Genomic DNA, 23,787 nt, shown 5'->3' with positions numbered 1-23,787 from the left:
TGTCCTGCCTGTGACTGTAACACAGGCAACGCGGACACTTGTACCCGTTAGCAGACACAGCTGCAGTAGTGACCTCTCAGTCACAGCTGGTAGAGACCTGAGGTTTGGCAGATTCCCAAACCCACTGCAGAAGGGCTGAGTTCCACTGCAAAGGGGTGGTTTAGAAATATGGACCCATAGCTTCATTTTCTAGCTACACAGTTTCTGGTCTGGATCTGCCTCTGTGCCTTTCTTGACCCAAAGGTAGTCCTTGAGAAGGTGCTCCAGTAGTGATGAATCGGGAGGGTTCTGCATGCAGCATCTCCCAGACAATGAGATCTACTCAGTGTGCCAAAAGTTATCCCAGCCACAAAGTGCTCTGGAGCCTTTTGTCCAAATGATAGTTTGTTTATGGGGTGTGCTGCCATTCAGGAGGGGGTTGATTCTGCAAGGTCTCAACACCTATTCACCTCGACAGGAGCAGCAAGCACTCAGCACCTCTCCTAGGATCTCAGCGCATTGCACAGGGTTGAAACCTTTTGTCTCCCTCTTGTTTTTATGCATTACAGTCACATTATAAAGAAGTCCTGCAGAACATTCAATTACTTACTGCACAATTATAATCATATTTATATACCTATAAGTAGGTCACCAGTCTCTTAGGTTAATCAATTATAATGGCATTCACACCGGTTTCTTTCATAAATCACTGGCTTTTAGTGTATCCACTGAGATAATGGAGGAAAACCATCTAATTTTGATCTAACTAGAATGAAATGTGAACGTGCATAATTTGCTCTTACAAAGTGTATCTAATGTTCTCTACATCTGTATTTATTTGTGCTGTTTCATGCTGCATATCACTTAAGTGGCAAAAAACACAGAGGCTGCTGCACTTAAAACTAAATGACCCAGAGTAATACAATTTATCTGCATTTATTTTACATTGTTCATCATGACAGATATTTTAATAACCCACTTCTGATGGCTGATGCACTGATTACCAATCACACTGAAATTTGAGGCCCAACAGCAAGACTGTTTGATGTGCTGCAAGAACATTTGGGAGAGTTGTTTTGCCATGTAAACTAAGTGGTTAAGTAGAGAGGGAGGACTTTAGCCAGGCTGGAGGCTGTGAAGGCTTTAGGACATAGCTGGATGCCACCAAATAGTGAACATCTGCTGAGCCACTGACACCGCAGTGGCTTTAATGCCTACCCAAGCTGCAGATTCAGACAACTCAGTGAATGGGATAAATCATAACCGAATGGTTTCTCTTTTCTGCCCGTTTAACTTAGGTGCCTCAGCGCTGCTGTCAGAGAAGATGTGTGGGACATCCCCGTGCCACCCTCAGTGGTGGCCTGGGGCAGTCTTTGCTTGGCTGGCTCCAAGGGAGTGGGATGTATGTTGTGAAGTACAGAGCAAGACCTAGACCTGTACTACCAGATCTGGCTGATCCCAGTTTAACTGGAGAAACTGGAGAGGAGAGCTATGGAGATGTTCGGGGCCTTGGGGTGCCTGCCCTGCAAGGCTCTGGCTGATGGGCCTGGGCTGGTTTAGACTGGTGAAGGGGTAAGTTAATAGCAGCCTACAGCTACCTGCAGAAATGATGGAGCCGAACTCTTCTTGGTAAAGGCAAATGATCTTACAAGGCACAACACCGGCTTGGGAGGCTCAACCCGGGCATCTGGAAAGACTTCTTCCCTGTGAGATACACGCATCCCTGGTCACCCAGCGGGGTTGCGGCATCTGCGTCCTGGGAGGTTTTCACGCCGTGGCTAGACAAAGCCATGGCCAAGCTCATTTAGTGCTGGTGATACCCCTGCTTTGAGGGGGAGGTTGGATGAGAGGCCCTGGAGATCCCTCCCCACCAACACTGCTGCGATCCCATGCTTCAGTACCCCTGAAAGGGTATTCAAGAAAGGTGACGCAATGGGGTGTGAACCCTTCCCTTCACGCAAATATACCTTGGCTTTCGACTGTCAAGAAAGTGCAGACTGATCTGTCATCACCTTAGTGAGAGACACACCTCTACAGGCAATGGTGGCAGGGAGGTGGAGGGTCTGGTATCAGCAGAGACCATTCCCTGCCATGAGCATGACTGTACACTCCTTGCAAACAAACTCGGCGTCCGAGCGATGCGTTGGCTCGGTCCCCTTGCCGAGATGCAAACCACCGCTCTCCATCCTGCCCCTCTTGGAGCAAATGTAATACAACCAGCTTTAGCTATCTGTCTGCATGAATGTCTGCCTAAGCATCCCTTTGGCTGCCAGCCTGGAAAATGCCAGTGTTGGAAAGGTGGCAATGCAGGGACCGCATCCTGAACAAAACCAGTGTGTAAATTAAAGCCAGAGAGGGCTGCTGGGACTCACCTTGTGCTGAGTTACTGACTACTCTGGAAATGAATTATTGGTTAGGAAATGGATTCTGCTTAAGTGCTGTCTATTTTGGAGCTGTGGAGCAATTTTGTGCTGATTTCTAAACAGGACCTGAAAGAGCAGGTGAGCGTCTGAGCTCAGCTTTATGAGATGGCAGCTCCTTGGGTCTTCCCCAGCTTCCAGCAACGCTCCCTGCCTAAATCAGCGCTGCAAGCTGCAGGCTTGCTCTGGGCACGCTGCACCTTATGGCTCACTTCCATGGTGTGAGTTCCACCTCCTAACAGACTCAAATGGCTCTCTGCTAGCTAACAGGGCGGCTGTCATACCGTTAATCCCAAACCAGCTCATGAAGGGGAGCTGACAATACAGCTGGGTGGAAATTGCCCTTTTTTTTTTTTAACCTTACTTGCAACCTTCTACTAAAAATCTCCATATTTTCAGAAGAAGCTGCTACCTGAGAAATGAACAGTGTTTTCAAACCCTCTTGTGAGGATTTTTCTGCATGTTTTGCATAAAACCAAGAGTTCTTATACCTGAATTGTTTTCTGCTTTTCTTATGGAAAAAATAGCAATTTTTATCCAAGGGATGCTTGCTGCAGAGAGCTGGTTTTTTTTGACAAAAGTTTGCTTGCTTTTTTTTTTTTTCCTTGAAATTGTTTACTGACAAAAAATTCTCCAGCTACTGTGACTTGGCCAACTGGAAGGTCTGGCTCATTTTTAACATAATTATTTACGGTTTTGTTTGTGGTAGCAGCAAGAGCCCTCGACATGTCCATGGGCTCATCAGTCTTATGTGTTGTTCAGGTTCCTGTGCAGATTTGGTGACGGTATCCGAGGATGGCAATGTGCTGAGGTGAACGAGATGGGGATGGCACCCTGTTTTTGGCAAGCATCCTTCGTGCCCCCACATGCACAGCATGGACTATGGGAAGGGGTGCCAGCACAGCCCTCCATGTCGGCTGTGCCGCTGCTCGGCTCTGCTCCGGAGAAGCTTTTGTGAGGATTTACGTGTGTCGGGCTCCTATTTTAGGAAGGAAATGTGTCAGTAGATCATAACTGTTCTGAGTGATTTATGTTCACCGGTGCAGGCGTCTTAGCCCCAGGAGTAGATAAATTGTGGTTTAACGTTTTATTTACGCTTTCAGGGAATTTAGTGTCTTTGGAAAGTACCAGGTCAATAGTCCCGGAGGGAAGTTGACTCCCAGTGGGATGGATAACCTGCGGGAAGGGTTCTGCTCCCCAGTCCTGCTCTGCTCAGGGCACTGCGGGAGGGGTTGAAAAGCAACTTATCTCTTAAATTGTTTTACATCTGAGTAGATGGTTTTAATCCGTTTCTATTTCTATGGGAGTTTGGAAGTCCTACACGTCTGAAATGACAGCAGATGGCACAATAGAGGGTTTAGCTGAGTTTTAGGTATGCAGACAAGTTAAATTAATTAACAGTAATCTCTTTAAAATGTATGGCAGAGTAATACCAGGCTAGTGTATAGAAAGATTCTTTGGGACTTAATAAAGACCTGGGAGTAATTAATTATGCAATAACCCATGGTTAAGCAGATGATATCGGCCAGTTGGTGGGTAGAGTTTGGATTTGCCCTTTTCCAAAGAGGATCCTTTGTCTTTGCTATGCAGAGTCAGTCTGCACCGGTGTCTATGAGGGGTGCCCGTAGTCCCCAAAATTCCCACGTGGATCACGGGTGTAATTGCCCACGCTTCACTAAAGGAAAACTATTATAGCATAAAGCATGCGGACTCAGAGCAGGTACAGTGGCAAGGGAAAATGGAGTATTTTGTTAAGAACAGATAGTTAGCTTATTACCTTGTAAGCACCTATCTAAACTCTGTTCAATTAATGAAACATGATTTAAAGCAAAAAGGATTGGTACCAACCAAACCATTGCACTATAAGTTCTTCTAATTATGCAATAACATAATGTCCACTAGATTAAAATTTTAATTAGCTTAATTTAGAAATAGAAAAAGCATTAGATTTCTAGTTCTGGGACACCTAAAATGACCTCAAGGGGCGAAAAAAAAATTAAAAATCAGTTAAGCATTGTGCATGTCCTCATGTCTGCTGTTTTCTGCAAGACGTCAGCAAATCCCAGTGGGTTTGGGCTCCTGGGTTTGCTTGCAAGAGGCTGTTTGGGGGGTTGTGGGGGCTCTGGGTGCAGGGGGCAGTGCATAGGGGTGCCCTTGGTTTTCCCCAGCACTCATTTCCAGCCCCAGCTGCCTGCAGTCCCTCTCACTCAGCTTTCAGAAGGTGGAAACATGCTGGCTATAATAGGGACTTTTGTTCTTTTTTGTTTTTTCTCTTTCCTTTTCCCTATTCATAGATTTAAAGGCCAAAACAGACCATTAAATCCAACTAATCCTACATCCTGCATGACAAAGGCCATCCCGCCCATCCCCTAATTCCTCAATACCATGGCTGACCATGACCATGTGATTATACACCCTCCTGTAAATGCACTGAGAGAACTCTGTGTGCTCCAGGCACGGAGCAGGACCCCACTGAAAACACCAAGACTGGATTTAAAGACTTTAAGGGGCGGATGATTTATCACATCCCTCATGAAACCACTCCAATGCATAATTACAGTAAAACAAGTCATTGGGGCTGAAAGCGTGGGGAGCCGTAACATGCAAAGTGCACGGTATACAGTTGTGTTTGGTTATGAGGTAAGGAATCCAACAAATCTCTTTTTATGTCTTTTCAGGGAAGAAACAAAGACGTTTGAACCATTTGCACAACATAGAAGCTCTCCAGCCCACATCTTGAAAGGGCTAGAGGTTTGCTGGGGAAGCTTTGAGGAGAGGGAGTAATAAAGAAAAGAGGGTTTTACGATGCAAGGTCGAACGGGAAACTTTTATTGGAGGGGCTTGGCCAGTTCCTAGTCCCATGGGGGAAAGGAGGAGGAATTTGAATGTAGCGTTTTTCCCTTTTGGAAGGTCAAAGACATTCCATACAATTGCAAAGCAGCATAAGAGAAATACACTTATTCCTCTGTCACAGCTGTCAAAAATGGAGGAGGGGAGGAAGTCCCAAACACTACATTTCATCAAAGCCCTGAAGGTAAAAATGATCCGCTGGCTTGGAATTTATCTTAATGAGCAAAATCCAGCCAATGGAACAGGGTGCAGATGAAAGTGACAGATGGGATCATTTAAAGTTTGATTCTTTGCATGAAAGAAAATAATATTTTTGATAAGTTATTTTTCTTCTGGTTGTTACAGTGTTCTGCATAGTGTCACAGCCTCCCATTGGCAGGCCCAGGTCTCTGGCAGATTAATTTATCCAGAGTCTCTCGAAAATTCAGAATTAGAGGGAGCTGCTGGAACTCTTTGGCTCACATAAACCCACAGACCTTGTCCAACAGCCGGTGGCAAGCGGAGATAGTCTCCTTGGCCAAGAGATTTTTTGCTAGGTAGGGACTGCAAGCAAAGACATGACAGTTTATAACCCAATGCGTGCTTTAATCTTTTAGTTGGTGGGTTGCTCCCAAGAATGTGTAAAGGCGCAGATCGGTTGGGGAAATGCATTTTGGTGAAAGTCCTATGGGGCAGGGTGAGTAATCCTGGGTTGGACAGTCTCAGGGAGAACCTGTCCTGCAACAAGGTTCTCCCGCAGGGATGGCTGCAGCAGACTCCTCTTTGGGAGCTCCTTCTCTGAGGCAGGACATTGAGTACGAAGCTGTCCAGGATCAGCCCTCTAAAAATATGAGCAGGCATCAATTGGGCAGGTTGGAAGAGTGTATAGAAATGTATCAATTTGTTCCCGAGTATTTTCAGACACAAACAACTGCAAGAATTTACCACTGCTATATAAAAATATCGCTTGGGACCTAGGCAGGTCCGTAAAAGCTCTGTGCAGTTGGAGGATGCATTTCCTTGTAGGAGATCTGCTGAATTTTGATGCTGAGAGGTGGTGTCATACACCCCTCAGTGTGTAGGACCATATTGTTATGTGTTGCTTATCTTTAATAGGGAAAGATGAGCAGGAAAAGGAGTGGAATCAGCCCCATGCCTTAAAATAATAGCTGTCTTTGCCATCTCTTTGCACAGGTAATTTTTGCCACAGTAATCTAGTGCATGCACAACATCTGTGTATAATAGAGTGGACACACAACAGCTGTGGACCCTGCCACCCGTGACAGGGCAGGAACAAAAGCATTAACCCTCTCCTCTGCCGACTTACTTTCTGATTAGATTAATTAGCAATTAACAAAGGTTCAAGACAAAGAAGAGTTCCTCTGTTAGCTTCTCTTACTTAAGCAGCGTTGGACTAGTTTCTACAATCTACATGGCAAATGTTTGACTACGCAGCCCTCAGCCCGGAGGACGAAGAGCTCGCATTGGCATCGGGTGGGCGAGGGGAAGCCGAGGCTGTGGGGGGGCTTCTGGTCCCTTCCAGGGGCCTGCAGCACCCCAAACCTACTCCAACGCGCTGAGCAGGAGGCTCGGACAACGATGGGGCCGGTCCGTGCTGCTCGGCCTTCACCAGCCAAAGGGGTGCTCGCAGCAAGGAGCGGGTGCCCCCACATCCACCTCTCCTGCCCAAGGCAAGGACGGACCCGGCCAGGGGACACTGACCGCACGTGCGCTCCCTGCCACGCGGCTCTGTGTCGGGCGGGGAGAGAAGAAAGGGATCGCAAGGAATTTCTTCAGATGTATTCCAGCAGCGGATTAAAATAGCTGCTACTATTTTAATCTGGCGAAGTGGCAGCTAAGGCACATGCAGGACTGGCAGCATCTCCCACAAAGCGGGGATTCAGAGAGCAGCCTGTGCCTTTAGTAATGCAAATGCAGGGCTGGCCATGAGCGCCCTGGGAAAGCCTGGCCCCAAGCCACATGACCCAATGGCTAGAATTTAGCATCAGGAGGTATAAAATCATACTGCCCTCGTTTTCTTTCAGTTATTGCAAAGTGTTGCAATGCTACAAACCCTAAGTTTTTTCCGGAAATAACAAGAAATTGCTGTGCTCAATATTCTTTATTTACATCCAGCCCAGCTGGGGATTGTCTACTGAATTCGGTTGTGGTGACATCTAGTTTTTACACATTGATTTTTGTTTTCTTATTCTAGAAGTTTCAGTGTAATATAACACAAATATTGTGTTTCCCTGTGGATTTGTAGCAGCGGAGGAGGGGGCTACAGAGAAAGGTGAGCTTTTTCTTTTTTAGGAGTCCTTTTACACATGACTGGAAAGTGAAACTCTTGCTTTGTCCCTCATTTTTATTTTGTAGGGGGATGTTTGCTGTAGGCCTTTTGCAACTGGCAGAACTAGATTTGAAATACAGGAAAGAAAATTTATCTTCATGTCTTCAGAAACTGCGAATTATTTATTTGCTATCCCTGGTAAATCTGCTTTTGCAAAATCTCACTGTGAAACGAACGTTTCTTTGTTTCACTGGACTACAAGATGACTCCCTGAAGATTCATCAGCCCTGCTGCTCGGGAGGCTCTGGGAAGAAGCTGGCCTCAAAGCTTCTTTTTTTATTATTATTTGGTAATGCTTGGGGTTCTTCTTGCTTCACCTTCATTTATTCTTTCATTCACTTTACAAATTAGGTAATTGCATGTATTCATCTGTGGAAATTGAAGACCTCTTCCTGCGATCTTTTTTTTGCTCCTGTATCTGATTCCCCTCTCACACAGGTTAATCCCACAAGACTCTGTTGCCCAAATTCAGCATCAATTTCAATAAGCAAATATTTATACAGCATCTGAGATGCAGTCTGTGCACAGAATGACACCAAATTAAGTTACATCGATACAACTACTCCAGGACTGAAGACTGTCCAGGCAAAAGGGTGGTACCAGTTTGCCTAAATCTATTTCAAAACCAGTGTGATTAAACTGGAATAATTTCACTGTGAAGGGCAAATTTCACCTTTCAGATTTCTTGAATGCCTTTGGAGCACTGTATTTACTCCACACAGGACTACCTATTGAGATAGCATTAGGTAATACTGTGTCTTTTCCCACTGTTCCTTTCAGGGCCATGTGAAATGATTTCCCCCTTGGGTTTAGGAAGATGCAACAAATATTTGTACGCGTCCTTTCACAACCTTTCTCTCCAGCATGAAACCACTGCTGAAGACCACTCTACATTATCCGAGTTAGTCTCTTACCTACCTTAATCGGGCAAATGCTGCAGGTTTTGTTCTGAAGTAGGACAGATACACCAGGTTTGCATTATATACCTTGGAAGTGGGCACCAAATGTCCCTTGGACCATCTGGCCTGCAGCCCCGGGCTTCGCTGGCTCGCACCCTTTCTGATTCCTCCTAATCTGCTCATAAGCACCTCCAAAAGGGTGCTTCACACACCTCACCAGTAATCTCTTTCAATGCCTGGTTGCTCTTTGGCTCTAACGCCAGATGGTATTAATATACCCATCACTGTAATTATTCAGACAAGCAAACAGTGGCAAGAGCGGTCCCAACTTCTCGCTTTTCCCACTGATTCAGAGGCATACTTGAAAGAGCCCTTTCATCCCCATGGATGCTGTTCCCTGGAGTTGTCCCAGGCTGCCCTCATCAAAAGAGAATTTGATGTTTCAGCAGTTTCTCAGCCAATTTCATGCTGGGATAAGAATCAGTGGTGATGGGACAGTATCATTTATTCACTCCCTGACTGTTGCCCAGAAGCTTGGTACATGTCCAGATGCCAGCCCCACATCAGGTCCTCCTGTAAAACCTTTCACAGGACCGAGATGTATTTGCGAAATGGAAATACTGCTGGTACCTTGTAACTTGAAAGCTAGCCTGCCTTTTGTCTGGCTCCAACTGATGGTGAAAATCCAAGGTTTGCTCTAATGGATGGTTTCTGATGCTGTGTGTTGGGAAGAAGGTAATTCTGAAAGCTTCCTGCACCCAGCAAGTACTGTGCAAATACCTCCCACCAAGTTCATCTTCCCATGTGTGAGTTCTACAAAGTTTATTTAGCGATCAGTCAGCAGCAAAATGAAACCATAAGGGATTATCTTGCAATCTCTTGCAATTATCTTGCAAGGTGGGTTCCTTGAGTTTCCAGGTCTTTGTCTCAAGCTTTTAAAGGCTGCCCAGTTTCCCACACACCCAAAGTGCTTTGGGCAACGTTCGTATTCAGGAAGGCAAGATCTATAGGTAGAGATAACTGCTAGATCAGTTCAACAGCTGGAAAAAACAGAGGTGCTTTTGGACACCTCAGGCTCTCCAAGACCCATCGCGTGATCCAGAGCGAGACGTCACGCTTGCATCAAGTGTGCCTGGTTTTAGGAATGAGCAGCGGTGATGCCATAGTGACAAAAAGCAAGGCTTTGATGCCCACATTACAAAGAATATGCAAACTCGTATTATTCCTTTGATTAGCTGCTCTCTGATATGTCAAGTCCATGAATAATCAAGCTTCATTTTCTAATTAGTTTTACTCATCACCCTGCTGCTCCATGCCTTTGCTCATTTGCATACCCTTTTTCTAGATAAGGGCCTTATTCTGTGAGGTGCTAGCAGACCTTCTGTCCCTCTCCCACCACAGCATTTCTTTGGTCCTTTGCTGGCTGTTTCCTCGCTCTCGGCCCTGCGTCTCCTCCTGTGCAATGACCATCTCATTGCTCTGTGCTTTTCCACTCTTTCTAAGTCCTGTTTCTTCAGGGAACAGGGTGGTGTCTTCATGCTGTCTGGCTGTCTGTCCCCCAGTGATATCTTTTGGCTCCATAATCCAGTTTTACCCAGTCTCAACAGAGAAGTAAAACTATCGAAGTACTGGGTTTGCACATGTCTTACGGAAGTGGTGGGGGGAGCGGTCCTGCTGGGGCAGTGGAGGACAAGGCTGGAGCATCCGCTCCATGACTTTGAGGACCCACGATGGGAAGAGTGGTTTTGAATGCTCTGGCCACAAACCTGTTCAGCCATCAGCCGCTCCAGCTGGGAGAGACAATTCCATAAAAGAGAGCTGCAGCAGTTGGGCTGGTAATGGTTGTGTTTGTTATTTTAATAAATATGCTATTTTCATGACACAAGAGGCTTTTGTGTAGTGATTTCATTTATCTTCTCCCCCTTCCTGCACAGGTACTGTAAGAAGAATCACATTGCAAGGAGATTTAGCAAAGCAAAGTTAATGGCTCGTTTGCATTTCTTTTAATCAAGTTATTCTAATTGTGCTATTGTGCAAATATAGTTTCCCCTCTGATTTGAAGAAGACCTCATCCTCCCAGCAGCTGCGGGTGCCCCAGCAGTCGGGGTTACCCCAGCCCAGTCCTGCCTCTCTGCCCAGGGGGTTCACAGCTGCCTGCTGCAGCAGCGGCGCTCGAGCTACTCTGGTTGAACTGACGGGAAACCTCGATCCTTTCAATAAGCTGGAGGCATTAATGCCTAATAAAGCCCAATTTTACACACTGACAGCCCGCTTACCTCAAAGCTGATGTGTGTTTTCTTTTGTTAGGGCCAAGCAGTCACCATTTGCCAGCCAAATGCAGAGGTGAAATTCAGATGCTGTGGAAACAAAGGTCTTCAGAAAATATACAGGGATGTGATGATCAGTCCCGCACAAAGAGCTAACAATAATTTCCTGAAGCTGCAAAAATCAATTTAGGGCTTGAGGCACGAGGCGTTGTATTGATCTGTCTCTGGGCAAATACCTGGTGCCTTTGCACACAAACCCACGCCTTTCTGACCATTTTTCCATGTGTAAGTAAGGGGGGAGTCAGCCCAAGATGAGATCCTGCACCAGCTCAGCTTGACCCTGCTGTCGCATCCGCAGCAGCAGGAAGGGGCTGGGACTGGAGGCACTGGGGGAGGCTGTGCTGGGGGGGCAGCTGCTGCCGGGGTGGGGGGGCCAAAGGGACCAGCCAGCGGGAGAGGATGCTCGTAGGCGGGAGAGAAGACGAGCACTAGCCATACCCATGTGCTCGTCAGGGCACAGCCATGCACGCACACATGGAGGTGGGGGGATCCCCTGTATCAGCGGAGGACAAGGGTGGTGTGTGGGGAGCAGGAATAGGGACCGTGTGTTTGGGGACTGAGGGGATACCGCGTGCCGGGAAGAAGGCAGAGATTTTTTTTCCACTGGCATTACTAGGCGCTCGGTATTTTTGCTTTACCTCTTAACTTAAACCAGTTGCTGTGCCAGCAGTCGAAACTTGCCCGTGCTGTAAAACCTTATCAGCTCTGTTCTGTCCTACTTTTATCTGGTTCGGGGCAATTTTCATTTCTTTAGTGCCTAAGCAAATGTTTTGTGTCCCTGGATCAAAGCTAGGGAGCATCATTTACATACTGTGGGTGAGAAGGCAGCAGACTGGAGACCATCACTCATCAGTGAAAGGATGATCATTGTTTGTTTAGCCCATTCCAAAATAATGGCTCTGCTGGGAACACCAACCCAGTATGCATCATATCTTTTATAGTATATATTAATTTAGTGTAGACATTAGGCCATCATTATTCTCTCCTTTTAATTCTCATGTATTAGCATTCAGGATCGGTTTTAACCCAGCACACATCTTTGTTATTTCATAATGTAAAATAAATAAAGCTGGAGGCAAACGTATTTTTTTTGTATAAACAACTGTGAGAGAGTGATGGATATAAAGCACTGAAACATCTTTATAATTTTAAGGCTTGAATTTCAGAACACAGCGTTTTCATTAAATGGTGCAATCCATTCATTTTGGAGATACAGATATAAACAGAAGCAAATTAACTCAGTAGTTCTCATGCCTAGAATCTTTGTGATAAAATTGCCTATTATTGTAACTGTTTTCAAAATATTAGAGACAACTGGAGAAAAATAGGGAAGACAGGATAGGTTGCTCAAGGATGAAAACCATAAAGACAACCCCTCCAAACACCACATGTACCTGGTGAAATTACTTAAAGTGAATTGCTGTGAGAGGAGGAGAAAGGAGGCAGGCTTTTTTTTTTTTTTTTTTTATGATGGATAAAGGTCTGGAAGAGTGTTTTCAAATTATTTTCTTTGCTGTCTGCTGTGCATATGAGAAAAGTCAGCTCTCAGCTGACTGGCCAGGCAGAGAAACAGAAGCATCACAGGCAACAGGAGAGCGAAAGCTGAGGTGCCGCGGTGGGACGGACTGCTCCCTTCCCCTACTCAGGAGGGGAAGGAGAAGCTCAGACATTTCCAGCCCTGCCTGAAATCATGGGTTATTGAGAGAGGGAAGGAGCGTTGCAAGATGCAGCACCTCTGTGTAACGTCTGCAGCTGAGCCCACCAGTTAAACATCGAAGCACATCAGTTAAACTGGGGGCGGCCAAACCCCAGGTCCTGCCCTCGTAGCTTTTCCTTGGAAGGACAGAAGGACACCAGGGATGGGCCGAACACCTCCTTTAGCCAGAAGCCTCATTTTTTATTTGCTTTTTCTAAGTCACTCGCAAGGCTGCAGTTCTCCCAGACATTAATTGCCATGACGTTGGTTGCACCCAAGAGGGAAAGAAAAAACCCAGGCTCACTTGCCGTGCTGTGTTCCCTGGCCCTGCCGGGCGTTTGCAGGCGGTGACCCTGCAGAATGGTCCGTGGCGAAGAGCGGCTTTGCAGCCACGCTCGCGGCCCGGCCGGGGCGAGCACCGGTGTGCTCCCGTCCGCTAGGCCCCACTGACAACGCGCCCGGAGCTGGAGGGCTGACGGTAGTTCGTGTGTAAACATACAAAGGACTTTAATCAGAGAGAAACCCACAGAGTCCTCGTTATTATCGTTTTATTTACAGAACGCTCTCATTGTGCAGAGGGGTTTCAAAACACGCTGACAGAGACAGCGCACGTGTTTGCTACCTGAATCAACCGACACCACTCGGGGCGTCAAGACGGCCGATGCGTTCAACCGCTCCCCGCCAAACCCTGGGTGTCAGTGTGCGGCGTGGAGAGAAAGCAGAGCTTGCCGGCGATGGACGGGCTGGACGGTGGCACCGCGGGGACGTGCCGCGCCGCTGCCGTTAACTCGGGTGTTCCCTGCCGGAACGGCAGCCGCCGCCGCGGGCGACCTGCTGCCGAAGGCAGCTCCGACGGGGTGGGAAGGGTTACGGGGCCACGCGCGGACTGCCGAGGATGCGGCACTCCTCGGTCCGGCGCCGCGGCAGCAGCGCCGAGCCCCCGTGGGGCGGCCCGGTGCCGGGCCACGCTCGGAGCACGGCGTGCCCACTGCCCGGCCGCGGCTCGGCGCCGTGCACCCCGCGGTCCGCGCCTGCAGCGGGGCTGCGCGGAGCTCCCCGGCACCGCGGCGGCCCCGCTCCCGGGCCCGGCGCGGCCACGGCGGGGACCGCGCCGGGGGAGGGGGCGTGTCCCGGCGAGCGGGGGCGGGGCCGGGGCGGGGCGGGGGCGGCGCGGGGGCTGCCGGGAAGGGCCGGCGGCGGCGGCGGCGGCGGGGCGATGGCGGCGGAGCGCGGCCGGGGCGGCCCCCCGCGGTGGCGGCGGCGGCTGCTGCGGCGGCGGCTGCTGAGCGGCGGCGGCGATGCGCGGCGCTCCCGGCGACGATGGAGGACCGTTCCCACAAGGTGCTGCTGGCGCTGGTGATGCTCTTTCTCTTCGCCGTGATCGTGCTGCAGTACGTCTGCCCGGGCACCGAGTGCCAGCTCCTGCGGCTCCGCGCCCTCAGCCCCGCCGCCGCCGCCGACCCGTACCGGGCGGAGGACGAGACGCCGGCGCGTTTCGTGCCCCGTTTCAATTTCTCCGCCGGCGACTTGCTGCGGCGGGTGGACTTCAACATCAAGGGGGACGACCTGATCGTCTTCCTGCACATCCAGAAGACGGGCGGCACCACCTTCGGCCGGCACCTGGTCCGCAACATCCAGCTGGAGCAGCCCTGCGAGTGCCGCGCCGGGCAGAAGAAGTGCACCTGCCACCGGCCCGGCAAGCGGGAGACCTGGCTCTTCTCCCGCTTCTCCACCGGCTGGAGCTGCGGGCTGCACGCCGACTGGACCGAGCTCACCAACTGCGTCCCCTCCGTGGTGGACAGCAAGAAGGAGGTGCGGCTCCGGCCCTCCAGGTGAGGCCGTGCGGGGGCCCCGGGCCTTCCCCGGGGGGGCTTTCCCCGGACCCCGACCCCTCCACCGGCTTGGCGGCGGCGGCGGCGTGGGCGACGGACCCGCTGGGCGCCGTCGTGGCGGGGAGGTGGGGGGGGGGGGGGTACCCAGCACCCCGGCACGGAGCAGGCTGCGAACCGGGGTGCAGCGAGGGCTCCGGCAGGCAAACCGGCCCGGGGCTGCCGTGGTGGGTGCGGTGTGCCTTGAGCTCTGCCGAGCAAACAAAACCCGACCCCCGCTCTGCTGCGAGTGAGGTGTTTTAAATGATGTCCCGCGGGCTGTCGCGATCGTAAGTGCCGGTGGGGAAAGCCCGGGAGTTACAGAGCCCGGTCCTCAGCAGCCGTGAGCATCCCACACGGTGACACGCGAACAGGCCCGGCAGCCCCACGGCCCGGGGACCGCCCGGTGCGGCTCTTCCACGGCTGACGCAGAAGCGAGGGTCCCCCAGCTGCCTCCAGTCTTGCCCCAGAGCTTTTCCCATCTCTGGCAAATCTCCTCGTTGTACTGAGCTCCCCGGGTGCGCGTGCTGCGGCTCCTGTTGGTTTTGAGAGTGCTCGTTGAGCCACTCTATCTTGGTACGTCTGAAGTTTAGCTTATGCGGATGGCGGCCTTGCAAAGTAAAGGTTACTCTTACGGCTGAATTACCTCCAAATATTTGCATTGTCCTTTAGCCCTAACCTTGATTATTTTGTGTTTACATTTTGAATTTTAGTGACGCTGCTTTCTTCATCCCTGCGCCTTTGAAGTTGCTAACCTCACCCGACTGTAGATAGGTGGTTGCCTAAATGCTGCCCTTGCCTTTCAAAAGCCCAGCTGGCGGCTGCTCCTGAGCAGCGAGGACCTGCTTCGTCTGCTCCTGGAGCTGTTTGATTACAGCCTACCTTCAGTTGTAGCAGGCTGAGTAGCTTGTCCGTGGCTGTGCACGCAGCTGTACCATGTAGCAGAACAGCTCAGGGTTTTAGCGTCATTTCACATTGCTTCACTGGGAAATAAGAAGCTAGGGTATCACTCCTATTGCACTGTTAGACTTATGGCAGGTCCCCTTACAATGAGGGTACTGTTATATATCATGCTAACTGAAGTCAGGTCTAAGCACAGATTCACTTGAAATAGAAAGCAATTTCTTTCTAGAATTCCTTTTATATAGCGTGACACTACACTGCCATCTAGTAGAAAAATGGTTAGCGTCATTATCTTCCTGTACCCAAGAAGCAGCTCTTTATGAGTCTTGGCTATTGTGATTCCTGCTCTTTTGTTTTCCCTACCGCTTTAAAATTTAATTGTCTCATTTTTGTGACATCCCATTTGCAAACATCAGGAACCAATTCCTTGCCCTCTGGGTCAATTAGCTTCCTGGTTTCAGGATGCTGAGCCTTGCAGGCTACGTAGTTTATTTTACCTGTCCTATAAATATGTTGTTTGTCAGCAGAAATGGAAATTGCATAACGTGCGCTGTCTTTGCTGAACAGCTTCCCGTGATCTTCCTTTCTCTTCCCCCGGAGATGGGTCTGGCCTGCAGAGTTGTAGCTGTGGGGCACAGATTCCCTTCATTCCCCAGAGACAGGACTCTCTGGGCTCAGGGTTAGTCATGTCCCCCAGAAAATGGGGATAGTCCTCGTCCTGAACCCACCACCTTAGGCAGAAGGGAACACCAGGTTTTGAGAGCTGAGTTTTTGTCTGTAGCTTTTGGCTTGGGTTTTTTTTTTTCCTGTTGGATTACCAAACATGCTTTTCTGCATCAAAACAGAAGTGTTTTGTGTACCTGCCCAAGAGTTCAGAGCGATGGCTTCTCATCCAGCAAACCATGTATGTCGTCATAGCTGACTTCTGAGAGGTCGCTAGGACTTGTGACTTGGGATTGAAGCCAGGAGAGAAGGAGGAAAATGAAGCTGTGATGACTTTGTGTTAGGTTGAGGTCTACTGTCTCAAAGCCTTCAAAATGGTGTTATATTTTTAATAACCTCATTACACAGCTTGCTTAGTAGCTGCAGTTATTCTCCCAAATAATGTCTTGACAACTTCTAAATGTTTAAAAATACAGGAAGAGAAGAAATTCTTAAATGAACAATAGTCCCTTCAAGTCTTTGTGCCCACTGTAATACCCTGTCTTTAATTTTATTTTGCGTTCTTGATTTAGCAACATTCAGCTGACAACTAGTTAATTAGCACCTATTCCTAATGCCAGTAACAGACGCTAATCTAAGCATTTTCTGGACAGATAATAGCTGCTTTCAGAGCAGTGGTAGGTGTGGGATGAGGGTGTCTGAGCAGAGGAGCCTTGCTGGCTCTGAGCGGAGCCAGCCTGGCTGTTCCTGTGCTGGGGTTTTTGGGGGGAGGCTGGGCTGTCCCGGGTGGTGTGTGCTGGGTTAGCACTGGTGGGGAGGGAAGGAAGGGCACAGCCCTGGTGTGCGGATCCTGAGAGAGGGCGCAGCGACTTGGGGGACCGCAAAGCCCATTTGAGGAGCATCGTCAGGGCAGAGGACAGTTTCCTCAAGTGAGGTTTGGCTCGACCAGGGTGGGAATTCCTCATTTATAATCAAGGTGATTAAACAGTGAGACCTGCTGTAAGAGTGATCTGAACTGCTTGGCAGCTGCATAATGCAATCTGTAGTTGCTGTCTTTGGGCTGTGTAGCCTTGTCTGGGAGCAGCCAAATGAGTGGTCCTTGTTCCAGCAAACTTTTTAATTTGCACCTGTGTGTGATTACTTTGCACAGAGGTTTGCCTTGAGGGGCATGGAGAGTCTGCTTGTCAGGTTGCTGATTAGCTGGGCTGTTCTGTAGGGGCCTTTTCTTTTGTTTTGAAGTTGAGCCTTTGTTAGTCTGGAGGATGCTCTGTGCTGGATCTCTTACTGCTCAGCACTAGGTACAGAGTATCACCGTGGTATGATCTGATGGGCTCATCCTGGATGGTGTGTGTGTGGAGAACGTAGTTGCCTGCAGCATTCATCCTCCAGCCTCTGCCCTTAATCCCATCACCAGTCTTCCTGTGTTTTCTTTGGGAATTGCAGGCTTGGAGGGCGGATCCTGCACTGGAGCAGCAGAAATACTCAGGATGGCTGTTGTGATTTTTTTTTTTAATTTTATTTTTTATTTTTCTTTAACACAATGGTGCTTTCCTGTCTATGAGCATGTAGGTTCCCCAAACTTGAGTTGCTTTGTAGTGATAGCCCGTGCTCCTTATGTGAAGTAGCTAAATGGATCTCCTTCTCCTCCTTTGGTCCTTCCTTGCCCTAGAGGAACATGAATCTCTGGGTGTGGGGAGAGGGTTTTGGTTTTTTTCCTCCCTGGGTCCCATTGGGGTACATGTTCTGTACACCCCCTTTCCTGCTTGTCTCCTGTTCCACCAGTGCCACTCACCACTGCGGCATCTGGAAATCTCAGGAGAGGGAAAGGGGAAGGTGCAGGCACAGCTGATGCTTTGAGTGCTCTGGATTTGCTGCTTGGGAGGTTGGCGGAATGGGCTGATGGTGGTTGCAGAAAGAAGGGGATTGTCTCAGCCACTTGGCATCTGTGGTGAGAAAGGAGAAATGTGCCTTTTCCTAGTCATGAGTGACTGACTTGGGTCACTTGATTGATTGTGGAAGCCTCAAAGCTTTTGGCACGCTGAACGGAGACAGCATCCAAAGTAACTGTGCGTGAGAGCATCACAGAACTGAGATTTTGCTCGGCTCTGGCTAATTATTATGGGAAGTATCTACTGAACTTGTCTATAGCAATAAATCCAATGCCACCATTGCAAGAAACAAAAGGCCTTGGGGTTAGACTGGAAAATGTAGTGAGACATGGGAGCAAATACAGATACCTACATTCTTAAGTGGTGGTGTGGTTTCGTACCCTCATCGGGTGAGAGACTTGGCCGTGGGTAAAGGTCGGGCTGTATTTGGTGTCCCTCCTGGCTAGCATTAAAGGAAAGAGGCACTCTCCATTGAGAGAACGAGCTTGCAGAACTGCCTCTGGAGCCAGAAAGTCTGAGATTGGAAGAAATGTTACGCTGCTGGTACAAGCCTGTTGGACCAGGACCAGGGATGGTGCCTACTGGCTTTTGGGAGGGCTGGTGCTGGCACCATGTTGTTGTGATGTGGGACAGAAGCCCTTGGCAATGCGTGGGTGTTCTTGTCTTGTCCCTACGTGTTAATTAAACTCTTCTAAGTTGTCTTATGAAAATCTAAAGAAAAGATGCATTAAAATTTCTCAGCAAACTGGAAGCGTTTAATGTGTGAGGCTCTCTTGGCTGAACGGATTAATCCCCATGCTCTTGGAAATGTGGTGGGATTTGCATCTGCAAATCTCATCTGCTCTGTGGTCTGCCGCGGTGTGCCCGACTCCTCGCGAGCCGGACTGCTGGCAGAGCCCTGGGAAGAAGGCGGCTTTGCCGCAGCAAGCGTTGCCATCGGTCCTGGCATGAGCTCGGATCCTCCTGGAGCAGGCTGGGCCCTGCGTGTGGGTTTTCCCAGTAAGCTGCTTCTGTGTGGAGTGGGGGGGGAGAAATCATGTAGTGCTGCCAGGGAGAGAAAAATTACTTGGGGGGTTTGCTGCTTAGGGAGAAGCCTACTCAACAGCTGCTATTGAAACAGCAAAGGTGATACATAGCTGTGCAAGGGGATGAGCTCCGTTGTTTCACCTGTAGTGGGGGAGCTTGGGGAATAGTTGAGCCCTGTAAATTGGCACTAAACCCCTTGTAGGCAGGAGAGATGTTGTGGAGTCCCACTGTGCCCCGAGGCTTGGGGTGGATGATAAAGGCTTCGGCGGGAGGTGGACAATTTAAAACCTCTGGATGCTGGTGGAGCAGATGCCGTTTCCAAGGATGGAGGCCCCCAGCACTGCCGCTTTGGGGGTGAAGCCTGGCCCGGGGGGGCCTGCTCGGGGAGAGAAGAGGACCAGCATGGCTGAGCTGGAGGCTGTGAGCGAGCAGATGGGGTGACCTGCTGTAACTTGGGTCCCGGCCAGAGCACCGGGAGGGTGCCTGCCTGCCCTTGAAATATGCATCACTGAAACTCCCCGGGGAAAAACTCTGCAACAATTATAAAGCCCCCCCCCCGCCCCCAAAAAAAAGTAACGGAGCGTTTGCAGAGATGCCGCCAGGCCAGAGCGACTCCGTGCCGCTTCATTTATCAGCGGGATTTCCTAATGACCCTGCTCATTTCGGTGTGGTGGCTGCTGTGGCTGCAGGATGAGATGGGTGGTGAATATTGCCTCGCCACCTGCGAATGTGTGTCTGCGGCAGCTGAATTTCCCCGCTTGGCACCTGGTGGGACCGAAGCTGGGTCTGGTGTTGGGGCGTTGGAAGCAGTGGGCCAGCCTGCAGAGCAAAAAAGGGGCTTTGAGGGGAAGAGCAGGGGATTATTTTCCGAAGTACCAGTGGTTCCTTCACCTAATCCCATTACAGGGCCTGACCTTGAAAGTCTTGGTTATAAACTTAAGTTTGTGGGTTTTTAAGTTTGGACTATAGCACTTGTAAAGGTCTCTAAATTGATATCGCTTGTGTTGCAGATAAAGTGTTGGACTTCTTAAAGGACATCTTAAAGGGATTAAAAAATCATTTTCCATATTAGGTCTCTTCAGTTCTTCTCTAAATCTTTAATAAAGTGCAAATTGACTTTTAGTTATTTAAAAGTGTATGTTTCCTACTGCCTTTTATTTTAAATTGGAGAAATTTTTTTGTGGGTAGAGAAAGGATGTTAATTGTTGTAAAAATAAATCCCAGCGATTGCAGTAGAGCAAGAAACGAGGCACAGGTGTTATTTTTTGCACTGTTTATTCTGTTTGTTATCTGAGTTGGTCCTCCCTAAAGAAGAGGGGGGGAATATGAACACTGTGGCATGGTGCTGTTGTACTAAGACATGATTACTTTTTCTTGAGAAGGTGCCTTTCTGCTAATTTTTTCTGGGAATTTATAAATATTAAAATGAAACTATAAATACATGCTTTGACGGTATTAAAATAGACACAGATGGTGCCTTGTGATCCCTCTTCATAACTTTATAACCTTTAATAAAGGTTATCAAAGGCGCTTGGAAGTCAGGCATCACCCATAGGTTATTTATTTTTTATTAAAAGAGAAATTTTTAAGTTTAACAAGTTGTGCATCAGTTCCAAGGTGTATTAACTGAGATTAATTTGTCCCTCATTTATTTAATCTGAATTGTCAGGAATCATGTTCTCTACTGATGTAAATGTCGGCAAAAAGGACTTATTAGTAGATTTGATTGCTTTTTAAATTTAACTAGCAGAGATGCACTGGCATGCCTAAGAGAATTGGTCTGTTTCTTGTGAACAGTTCAGTGCCTAATGAATCACTTCAATGTACTTTTCTGAAGGAAAGCAGAGCAATTTAAATGTGCAATGCATTGATTTACCTCAAATGGATTAGGCCTCTGTGTGCAATCCTTTGCATTAATTTACTTTCTCCACAACTGCAATAATAAAAGCAGTGTTTCTGTACGGCATCAGCCCAAATTAGGTCACGTAACTTCCTAGAAAGCAAAATAATTAATATGTGGCTGAAAATGGGATGTGAGAATGGATCTTTCTGAGAGGACGCGGGTCTTGGGAAGTGCCTCTGGGTTCAGGATGCCTCTGGGAGCTGTGCCGGGTACAGGACCACGGGGCTGGATGGAGCCCACTGTGGCCAGGACCTGGTGGGGGCTTTTTGTGTGCCCCATCTGCCCTGGCGAGCACTGATTGAGTGTAAGGAGGAGAGGATTGTGCCTAAAGTAGTGGTGATTTCTTGACTTTATTATGGGGCAGGATAAAAAAAAAGTGTTTGTAATTTGGTGGAACTTTAAGAGGTTTCTTTGATGTGGTCAGGTTTGTTTTTTAAACTGACTGAGGAAACAGTACAAAAATCTAACTCCAGCACATTCGAACATATTTTATTGCCGTAGTAACTTTTCAGTCCCCTCTTCCCCTCCCCATAACGTCCCATCTGCCGTGCAGTCGCAGCATTGGGCTAGAGCAGCCAGGATGCAAAACTCGGGGTAATTCCTTATTTAACCACTTAGCTGCAGAAATGGCGTCTGGGCTTTGTTTCGCCCTGCGGGGATTACTGCGGCCGAGCAGCCCTCGCAACTCTCGGCCCTTTTTGGAATTATCCTTGTAGGCTTCTTACACACTTGCGAGGACTAATCTCCCTCCCCTCCTCAGTCGGCTAATTCCCATTGCTGGGCAGCTGCCTGCCCAGATGTAACCCTGCAGGGAAGCGAAGCGATGGAGCATCCCCAGCCGCTGGCTGCCTTCCTCTCTCTGGAGCCCGGTTCCCTGCTCCCAGTTTGGGGCTGGGATGCTCGCCCGAGCAGCGCCTGTCGGGGTTTGCAGCGTCTTGGATGGAAGCAAAGCCAACCAGGACAGGAGATGCGGGACGGTGGTTTTGTGTGGGAGGACGAAGGCAGTGTGGTGACCGGAGTGGGGAGGCAGTGCCGCTCCTGCCTTCTTCCTCCTCCTCCTTTTCCTTGGCAGCTGGCACCGGAGAGCAAGCGTGGATTATTGTTTGTGATTGATTTGCTGATGCTGGCAATTGTACAGTGTGTTCTGGGACTAATAGGGTAGCACCGAATTATTCAGGCGTTAGTGAAATGAATCACATTTGTGATGAGTAATAAGTAGCAGACTTTGGTATTTATGAATAATTAACACAGTAAAGTTTTTCTTAAACAGACATGAAGAAATGATTTAATTTCTACTGTGAACACTCTGTAAAATTAATGAAAGATAATTGCATTTGCTAATGTGAGACTAAGAAGCCAAAGCAATCTATTTTTTTGTGTTTAAGTTCATATTGCTGATGTAAACAGTGAATGCATAATTCCTTCAGTATGTTTTCACTGGGTGGGACCTGTGTTTAACATCCAGTGGGGTGTTTTTCGTTGAAATAAAAAGTCTATTGGTAAACAAATCACAGTTGCCCTTTCCATCCACTCGTGTATCTCTGGGTGGGTAGCATATATATTTATATAACAAGATAATGTTTTTGGATGAGTGGCTATTAGGACCAGCTTTTTTTTCCTCTTCCCTGACTCTGGTCTACTTCCTCAGCTGTTCATGCCTTTAAAGACAGAATCCATTTAAGATATTGCTTATATACAGCTTTGAGTGAAATCTCCACTTATTTAGTCTTGAAAAAAATCGTTAGTCTTTAGAGAACTGGAAGTCATAAGATCCATTAGGGGTGAGACTCAAATCATGTTACTTCTTGGTTCTCAGCTGCTTATCCAACTCTGAGGGAGCCAAACTTTTGATGTGATACAACTAAATATATGCAGCTATGAGGGAGATAATCTTGCAGCATTAAACGATTTTGCACATCTCCATAAAAGCATGAAGAAGACTATGCCTTTCATGAGATCCTTGTAGCAAATGCTCCTAATTTCCCATAATCAAAAGGACTGTGAAGTTTTGATGCTCTTAGAGGTCCAAGTAGCTGGAAGATCAATTCTTTCTTTACTCCATTTTGTGTTGGGTAAATTAAAACATTGCAAGGCTCCCAGCGGTGGGAATCTGCTCATTCAGACTGCTGTTTGAACTGTGGGATCCTTCAGCAAATGCCCAAATCAAGTGAGTAAAGCACTCTCTGTGACTGATTATTTTCTCCAAGCTTCCTTGTGTTCAGAGTAAAGCAACTGTTTTAACCTCCCTATTAAGAAAAACAGTGTTTCCTTGGTCAAAGCCAGAGAAGCTGCTTTTGAGAGTTGCTTTTTCAGGGTAACCGAGGGGAGAGAATTTCCTTTTGCCTGTGGGAAACTACTCCCTGGAGCAATCCCAAGCCATTCTGAGGTGGTTGGTTTTTTTTTTTTTTTATTTTCTCTTGTGGGTTCAGAGAAAGTTATTGGGAACGTGCTTGTGTCCTGCTTGAGCAAAATCTACCAGCTACTAACTTTCTCCCTTTTTTTGGCAGTAGCTAACTCATCTTGATAGGGAAGATGCTGCGGGAGTCGTCCTCCCATGGTACTCGTTGCCCATGGAGGACTTTAATGGGGCTGGATGTGGGTGGAGGCATCGGTCCGTGCAATGCTCCCAGAAAAGCAGCAGGCTTTGTTCCTCCTGGAACTGATGTCACCAACTGTAGATGGGGAGGATGATGGCTGTGTGGCTTCTGCCTTTCACAGAGCTGTTTGTTTTTCTGGGGGGGCTTGAATCTAATCAGTACAGCGGTAGCACGGAGAAGTAAGACAAAAGTGCTCAAGGAAATGTCAGACGCAACAGGATGCGTCTGCCTGATGATAGCCGAGTGACTTGCAAAAACATAAATGGCATAAATTAGGCTTTAACTCCTTCAATTGTTGTGTGCTGCAAGTCAGTCACTGGTAAGAGAAAAAGCTTTTGTGTTGGTATGGTCTCCCCATTACACTTTCTTTTTTTCTAACTGTGCATCTTTAACTGAAACTTCAATAGGTTGGGTTTGGATTATGGTAATTCCCAATAA

General features: G+C 48.3%; 1 protein-coding gene across 1 annotated transcript in view; it reads left to right on the top strand.

Moving 5' to 3' along the window:
* Positions 1 to 13,710: 13,710 nt before the first annotated feature.
* Positions 13,711 to 23,787, top strand: part of HS6ST2 (heparan sulfate 6-O-sulfotransferase 2) — a 132,630-nt gene continuing 122,553 nt past the window's right edge. The window contains exon 1 of the mRNA XM_052813253.1: positions 13,711 to 14,332. Within this exon, the coding sequence (XP_052669213.1) occupies positions 13,821 to 14,332 (512 nt within the window). The 5' untranslated portion in view covers positions 13,711 to 13,820. The remainder of the gene's footprint in view (positions 14,333 to 23,787) is intronic.

The sequence above is a fragment of the Harpia harpyja genome, chromosome 18 (genome assembly GCF_026419915.1).
Source record: "Harpia harpyja isolate bHarHar1 chromosome 18, bHarHar1 primary haplotype, whole genome shotgun sequence".
NCBI classification, from domain to species: domain Eukaryota; kingdom Metazoa; phylum Chordata; class Aves; order Accipitriformes; family Accipitridae; genus Harpia; species Harpia harpyja.
The sequence above is the reverse complement of the archived record's forward strand: the minus strand, read 5'-3'. Positions and strand labels throughout refer to the sequence as shown.